The sequence below is a fragment of the Zingiber officinale genome, chromosome 2A (genome assembly GCF_018446385.1).
Source record: "Zingiber officinale cultivar Zhangliang chromosome 2A, Zo_v1.1, whole genome shotgun sequence".
Classification (NCBI taxonomy): domain Eukaryota; kingdom Viridiplantae; phylum Streptophyta; class Magnoliopsida; order Zingiberales; family Zingiberaceae; genus Zingiber; species Zingiber officinale.
This window is the reverse complement of record NC_055988.1, coordinates 102,844,641-102,853,396: the sequence shown is the minus strand read 5'-3', so window position 1 is coordinate 102,853,396 and position 8,756 is coordinate 102,844,641. Positions and strand designations below refer to the sequence as shown.

The 8,756-nt window shown below is 37.1% G+C and overlaps 1 protein-coding gene across 1 annotated transcript; it reads left to right on the top strand.

The window, feature by feature from the left end:
- The first annotated feature begins 2,602 nt into the window (after nucleotides 1–2,602).
- On the top strand, nucleotides 2,603–4,024 carry LOC122039842 (serine/arginine repetitive matrix protein 1-like). The gene has a single exon (XM_042599268.1). The coding sequence runs from the start codon at nucleotides 2,665–2,667 to the stop codon at nucleotides 3,760–3,762; it is 1,098 nt and encodes a 365-aa protein (XP_042455202.1). The 5' UTR covers nucleotides 2,603–2,664; the 3' UTR covers nucleotides 3,763–4,024.
- Nucleotides 4,025–8,756: the final 4,732 nt, after the last annotated feature.

Genomic DNA, 8,756 nt, shown 5'->3' with positions numbered 1-8,756 from the left:
TCTCAGTATATTGTAAGATTTTTTTTTGAAGTAGATGATAAGTCTAAGAAGTTGGTTGTTTGAATAGGTTATGGTGTGTACTTTTTGATTTAATTTAGTGTCCGGTAGAAAAAAAAATTATGAAATCGGACCGTTCAAAAATCTAGATATTTGATTAAAAAAAGAAAAATAAAATATTTGTTCCATGGCTTAGTCAATTTGATAGCTTGCTAATTTTAGGATTTTATTTATTTATTTATTTATTAATGATTTATAATTTTTATTCATGAAAATTATTTATAAATATTATTTATGGATAGTTTACTATCTGAAATATTAACGAACGAATTATATATATATATATATGTTCAACCTTTTATATTTAATTTTACATGATATTAACTTTATTTATTTAATTAACATTGTGTATATATATTGAATAGAACACTAATCTTTCTATATATATTGAACAGAACACTAATCTTTCTCAGGAACCTTTAGTTCGGTTTGACTTGTTTGATATCATAGATATAATACACAAATCGTTACAAAGTGATATTTAAAGCTATTTAGACAATAAATAAGAGTTTTTTTTAAATGTGTTTCTAGTTAACATCAAGTATCTAATCCATTGATTTAGGTTGATTAATTTTGAGATGATCGATCCAGTCTTATGAAAATATTTCATCGACAGTTAAAGATAAATTTAAAAGTATTTGCAATGGACCATCCAACAATCCAATACCCCATATTTATCTTCTCACCAGGAACATGTCATGCAGTTCATGAAATTGAACGGTAAGTACATGAAAAAAAAAGTAACAAAGCTTTGAGTTGAGGTTGCCAACTTTGTGACAAAAGAAGAATTTATTTCTAATAAAGATAATTATGCAGGTTCAACCTTTAAAGGTAAATTTGTTATCTTAATAGTCCTCCTAATACCGGTCAAATAGATATAAAAGGAGATAAATATAGATATATAGATATTAGGTGCATGGTGAGATAAATTTGAGATCATCAATTCCTATAAATCAATCTATGACTATTACGTCAAGATGTTATATGTCTATCGTCTATACTACGCTCTAAGAGTTGGAGGTAAACTTTTAATTGCATATGATGCGGTGATAAAAGGGGACCTACTAAGTGGACGGAGATAGAGGCCAACGTGGAAGTTAAAGTCAAGGAGGTCAACACCAGAGAACCGACAAACACGTCCTGAAGGGGCCTAAGTCGGTCTCTACTGCAATGGCTAATCGAGAATGAGACTCTCGTGTGACAATGATTTGGCTAGTGCAGAAGGTCAGTGCAGCCAAAATCAGTAGACGCTCATCATAGAGCAGAGAAGCATTAAGGCGACCGGGGCGTTAGCTCGGTCGAGCGAACACAAACTGTCAGGTTACGTTACCCCATGGAAAAGCGGCCCAGTCATGTCGACCGGTGGAGCACTCGGTCGCGCGACTATCCCGTTCCACTGAGCAAAGAGATCATTGACGTATCTATCAATATCTTTTTGGGAGATAATGCCGCTGACACCAAATATGGTTAATAGGCAGATCGTACGACAAAAGCTTCCACTGTTTCTTCAGAGGTTTGTACGCCCCCGTGAAGGTAAGGTGTCAAAGACACTTTATCAACACATCCTTTCATAGGACAAGTATGGAAACGTGCAGAGACCTTGGGATTATGTCTGCACGTTTCTGCGTCTCCATACGCCTTGGGATGCATGCTCGCACGTCACTGCAACTCTATATAATGGAGGGTCCAATTATCGAAGGGGATACGCGAGCACACCTATTCTACTATTTAGAGCTCTTGTCTACTGTTCGTGTTCCTCTTTGCTGCTGTCGGTAATTGACTTGAGCGTCAGAGAGTTAACGTCGGGACCTTTTCTCCGACTTGACACTGACATTTTTATCCTTATAGATTAGATGTAGTCTTCGCATAGTTCATTAAGGAGTCACATCCCCAGTCAATCTTCACTGAGTTTGAACAGGATGAATATATAAATTGTGTTTCAAATTTATCAAAATATCATATTCATATACCTCCAACGTAATACAGTAAAATCTAAATATAGAGACTCAATTTGATTTGAGTATTTTAAAATATATGGACTAATTTGAATAATTGTAATTTAGATTATTATATTTTTATAATATTATAGTAAAAATAATTATGGTCCTCATCTTAAACTTTCACGTATATAATAATAAAATATAACATTGATAGACGATAATGTATGCCTATTTAATGTCATATTCATGAGTATTTAATTAAAATTCTTTGACTTTAATAAAGATCAAGGAAGCATATGTTAACCATATTTATTTATTTTATTTTAAATACAAAATACATATTATTTAATAAAATATACACATATGTCTGGACCATAATTACATCAAAACAGGATATTAAACATAATTTTATATTTAGCCATAATATCTGGACCATCTGATATAAAATAATAAATATAATCTTATATCTAATTTTATATCTAAAAAATGTATGCAGAAGAAACACTCACGTAATTCCCCATTTGTTAAGCGTTTTTGTGCAAAATGCTGTCTGAGAAAGGAGTCGGACATAAAAGGCCGCTTCCCCTCAACCGCGGCTCCTCCCATGATTGCGTGTCGGACAAGAAGCCGACGCCCACGCCGCCCTGCTGCTCTGCCTGCTGCCGCAATGGAGCACCAGAACCCTAGCAATGGCGACGAGTTCGAGAGCGCCTGCTCCACCCCCTTCGCGAGCGCGCCTTCGAGTCCCGGCCGTGGCGGTTCCTCCGCCGCCGCGGCCGGCTGCTTCTTTAGTGCCCCGTCCAGCCCAATGCACTACATCCTTTCGTCTCCTTCGCCGCCTTACTCAGCTGCGGTCTCCCCCTCCGATCCTGCCTCCGTCGATTTCTCATTTGATTTCGAGTTCTCCGCCCGCTTCCCCTGCCTTTCCACCGCGGCTTCTGCCGACGAGCTCTTCCTCAACGGTCAGATTCGGCCTATGAAGCTGTCTTCTCACCTCCAGCGCCGGCAGAGCCTCGCCCCGCTCCCGGATCTCGGCGTCGAGGAGGACGAGTGCGCGCAGGATAGCGGAGAGGCGGAGGAGAAGGACGTCCGCAGGCGGGATCTGATGCTGCGGAGTAGGTCTGTGCATCGGAGGGCTAGATCGCTATCTCCGTTGAGAAATCTACCCTTTCGCTGGCGGCCGCATGGCGCGGCGGACGAGGAGAGGGGTGGAGACGGGGAGAAGGCACCAGATCGAAAGCAGATTGAGTCGGAAGAAGCTCCCGCACCGCCCGTCTCGGCGTCCTCCCGCTCCTCCTCTTCTTCCTCGGCGTCCTCTTCGTCCTCCTCGGGGCGGAGCTCAAAGCGGTGGATCTTTCTGAAAGATTTCCTCCACCGGAACAAGAGCGAAGGTAGTGGCCACGCAAAGGAGAAGTTCTGGCGCGCCATCTCTTTCTCTGCTCCAAAAGACAGTCCGAGACCCACGTCGCCGCCAGAACCCGAGACGACTCCACAGCCGGCGGAGTCCGCGGCGCGTCGAGAACAGACGACCCAGCCGCGGCGGCAACAGAGGCCGGTCGATGGGCTGGGGGCGAGGCGGCGGGCGATGGCGCCGTCAGCGCACGAGTGGCTCTACACTGCGAACCGGGCTCAGGCGGAGGAGATGAAGCGGCGAACCTTCCTCCCATACCGGCAGGGCCTCCTGGGCTGCCTCTGGTTCAGCTCCAAGGGCTACGGCGCCATCGACGGGTTCGCCCGCTCTCTCAACCACGTTCCGTCGAGGTAATCCGTTCCGTTATATTCTCTTCGAATTTCTGCAATCCCAACTCGCTCGAGTTTCGTTGCGAATGAGGCTGTTCAGCAGATGTCGGATTTCTGGCCTCGCTTTGGTTTTATGTTTTATATTGTCGAGTTGTTTACTGCTTTGTTGCATACTTGCGTTCTGCTTCATATTTTTGTAGCAAAAAATATTCACAGTTGGTCAGTGCCTGAAGGGTTGTGTAGTTCCCACCCTGCGTTAACGGATTTCCCTTTGAAGGGTTGGTGTAGCGTTTTTTTTTCCCGATAAATAACAGGAGAAAAAAAAATCGGGTTTAAAGAGTTTTATTTTTATAAAAAAATAAGTGAATAGCTGAATATGTCTTATTTTTTTTATTATATATTGGGAACTTTTAAAATTAATCTGTCATTTTTTAAAATTCAATTTACTTTAAATTCCAGTTACTTATTAAAATGTTCAATTGCAATGTTATGGCTCGAAGGAAAAAAATAAATATTTTCAAATTTTGTTCCTATTTTTATTTATTTATTTGTAGCTATTATAACAATACTAATATTTTCTCATGCCAAGAGCCCTACAAACAACCTATATAAGTATATTTTTTTTTCAAAAAAAAAAAATGAAAAATAAATAAGAAAGTACGATAAACATGGACGCGATCAACTCGTGGACATATATAGAATAGGCTTTGGATCACGGATCGGTAGAACGAAATCGTATAATCCAATTTTTTTTAAGATTTATAACTACATATTATAATAGTACATAAATAATAATTTAAAAAGAATTAATAAAAGTCAATTAATAATTTTGTATATATATAATCGTCGATCCTAATTCCTAAACACCATAGATAATATTAATATCTGTGTAAGTTTAAATTAACACTGATAATGATACTGGTAGTTCCAGATTTAATAAATTTATTTAATCTTGTGTTACTCTTTATCGGCTGGTCATGACCGATTTTAAGTCCGGATAAAAGAAGAGAATTGTATTTGGTTGTCAACTAGCATTAAAATCATGGTAAATTTTCAATGAATGGATCCATTAAACTATTGTGCTAATGTTAGGTTGTTCCTTGGAAGAAACGCGTTGTAGGATCTGACTGTAATGTCTCGACAAGAACTGCTACATCTCCAGAATTCGGATGTAGTGTTAAATATGCAAGAGTTTGCATTACAGGGTCCGACTGTGACGTATCACAAGGACCGTTACATTTTTATAAAAACTTGGGTGTAGTATTAAATAGGCAAGAATTCTCAAACCATAGGTTATATAAGAACAAATATAATAGGAAAACTAATAATCTAAGATTTGGAACATGAAACATACAACATGTGAACTCTCATTAGTAAATTAATGGAGGTAGCAGATATGATAATTAGGAAAAGAATTAGTATTTTGTATGTAAAAGAGATAAAATGAGTAAGCGAGAAGGCAAAGATGATAGATAACTCATGTTTTAAGTTATAATACACTAAAAGAGTAAAATAAGAAATGGAGTGGGTATTATTGTAGATAGTTCTCTAAAGAATGGAGTTGTAGAAGTAGTTACAAAAGATGATAGAATTATAACGCTTAAGATAATAATGACGAAAGAAATTATAAACATAATTAATGTATATGCACCACAAGTAGGATTAGATGAAATTATTAAATCAAGATTTTGAGACGATCTAGATGAAATATTACAAAATATTCCACCAAATGAAATGATTTTAATAGGAGATGATCTAAATAGGCATATCGGAGTGAAAAATGAGAAATATGAGAAGGTACATGGGAGTTATGAGTTTGAAACGAGTAATGAGGAAGAGAAAACTATATTAGATTTTGCAATAGCATATGTGTAAGGAACTATAGTACTAAACACGCAGAAAACGTAGTAGAAAAATAAGTTCTTTTCCATAAGATTCATACGAAGGAAAACCATATATTAAGATTTATGTTAAAGGGAGTTATACCTTTGGTGCGTGAACACGAACTCCTGACAGCTAGGATCTCAGCATGATCAAACGTTCGTGCCTCTTTCAGTATCCACACGAATAAGTCTTCCATCCGTCTCACGAACTCAAGAAGTGGAGAAGAAAAACCACTTAATGTTGTGCTAGCAACTACACTAGGAGGTTTTGGCCAAGAGAGGGAAGAGAGGAAGAAGAAGAGCAAGAACAAAATTCTCATCATGAAAATGAATCCAAAAAACCCCATTTGTACTCATTCATGAAATTGCCTTAATGTCAATTACCTTAATTGACATTAATATTTGTCTTCATCTAATGCATCCGATGCATCCAATACATGAGCAATTCAAAATTGACTACTCTTCATCCAATGCATGATCAATTCTAAATTGAACACTTCTCTTCCTTCATGAATTCAATTTCATCAAATTAATCAATGAATCTAACTTATTAATTAATTATCACTCCAAATTGACTCAATGAGTCTAATTCGAATTTGACTCAATTCAATAGTTGGATCCAATTGAGTTTAACTCAATGAGTCTAATTTGAATTAGACTTAATCCAATAATTCATCATATGAACCTATCTCTAAATCAACTTGTTCTTTGTGTGCACCCAATAAGTTCTTATAATATTGGCAATGTCTCTAAAACCATTTTAGATACATAAACAATGAGTGACATCTAACAAGGCATCTTGCTACCCAAGTGACGAGAATGTCGAGATTTGACCTAACCTTTCTGTGTCTATCATCTTGTATGACTCAATCCTTCTATCCTTGATATCTAGATTGATCAATGAGGCATAAACTGTGTCATCCTCTTATCAATCTTTATGTTTCTTGATCTCTGAGTAGACACACTCAATCAAATAAGTTCAATATCATATATTGACTCATTTAAGCATGATCATGCATTCTTGTATTCTACTAATCAAGGGCCCACAGATATCACTTTCATCATATGGAAGGGATAGATTTCATCTACATCACTTACATCCCTCCCCAAATCATATTGCATATCTAGTGATCAACTATATGGTCCATCCTGTTACAGGTGACGTTTGTCAATACCAAAATATACAACTCCTTATGTCGGGAACCATAGTGACTTTAGTCTAAGGACTATTCATAGTAATAGTCACATGAGAATATTTATGACATTCATATAATAATTCATGAAACATTCTTATGACGAGTCATTCAGTACATATTCTCTAATATATACTCATGTATCAACCTGATTGTTAGTGCAATTTCCCTAGGTCAAAGTTGACCAGGTTGACTAAGCTTCAATTGACTCAAGCTTGAGTCGTAATGTACGAGTTTTGATGTTTGACAATATATGAAAATTATTTTGACAATGCATGGAGATTACAAGAGCAATCGTCTGTTTGGGGAGACTGGTCAAGGTTGACTATTTTAATGTGAAGAAGAGTCAAGTAGGTCAAGGTTGATCGGATATTTGACTTGGAAGTCTAACGGGAAGGTTGGTAGAAGATGAAAATCCAAATGGATCAGTCTTGACTGGACACTTGGTGGTAAAGTCCTGGTGAGTGAAGCCAGGTGAAATCCCTAGTGAGTGAAGTTAGGCAGATGAAAATCCTGGTGAGTAAAGCAAGGTGAAAACTCTAGTGAGTGAAATTAGCGGTAAGGAAGTCCTGGTGAGTGAAGTCAAGTATGTGGAAATCCAGGAGGACCAGACACTTGGCACGGAAAGAAAAGTCCAAGTGGGTCAAAGGATTGACCGGACACTTGGTGACGAAGTCCCAATAGATTAAGGTTAACCGGATGTTGGGTTTGAGAATCCTAGACTTGAGTTAGGCAAGTTAGGGTTGGCTAAGTTGATCAGGAGATCAATTGAACTAGAGCTCAATCGATCAGCCGATCAATTGAGAGAGTGTTGCAAGAAAAGAGGGCCCAATTGATCAGTGATTGAGTGGGAGACATTCTTGCGAACACAAAGAGATTCTCAATCAATCAGCCGATCAATTGGGTACCGCCAATCGATCAGTCGATCAATTGGGGTTCGATTTCTTGCAGTGACGCAAGGAAAGCCGGAATTGATTGGTCAATTAATTCCGGGGCTTTCTGTGAAATCACAGAAAGCCTCTGGATCGATCAGCTGATCGATCCAGCTACACCCAATCGATTGAAATATGACCATTGCGCAAGATGCATGTTTTCGACGGTTGGGATTGCTGGGATGACTTAGATGAAATATTATAAAATATTCCATCAAATGAAATGATTTTAATAAGAGGTGATCTAAATGGGCATATCAGAGTGAAAAATGAGGAATATGAGAGGATACATGAGAGTTATGAGTTTGAAACGAGAAATGAGGGGAAAACTATATTAGATTTTACGATAACATATGACCTTATATTAGTTAATATATTTTTTAAGAAAATAGAAGAATATTTAGTTACATTCAAAAGTGGAAATAATAAATTGTAAATTGACTTTCTTATGGTTAGAAAGAATGATAGAACGATTTGTAGAGATTGTAAAGTCATTCCTAGAGAAAGCTTAATTATCTAACATAGGTTAGTAGTGTTGGATATACACCTCAAATATAGTATCAATAGAAAAAAAATATATACGACTCCTACAATTAAATGGTGAAAGTTAAAGGATGAGAAGCAAAATATATTTAAGGAGAAAAAATAAGTACAAGCATTAGGTGAAATATACGATAACTCTAATACAACATTGGATAAGATGATATCAAAGTTGAAAATATTAGTTAAAAGTGTACTTGTTAAGTCAAATAGACATACACTACTAAGTAAAGAATATTAGTGGTGGAATGAGAAAGTATAAAAAAAAAAAGTAAAGGAAAAACTAATAGCTTATAAGAAATTAAATATTTGTAAGAACGAGGAAAACTTAACAAAAATATACAATAGTCAAGAAAGAAACTAAGAAAGTAGTGAGTGAAGCAAAAAATAAAACTTTTGAACGATTATATCAAAAATTGGATACAAAATAATGGGAAAGAGACTTTTATAGAATAACTAAAGTGAGAGAAA

Bases quoted from the DNA above. Each gene is read 5' to 3' on its own strand.
- LOC122039842 (XM_042599268.1), top strand. From the start codon at position 2,665: ATGGAGCACCAGAACCCTAGCAATGGCGACGAGTTCGAGAGCGCCTGC.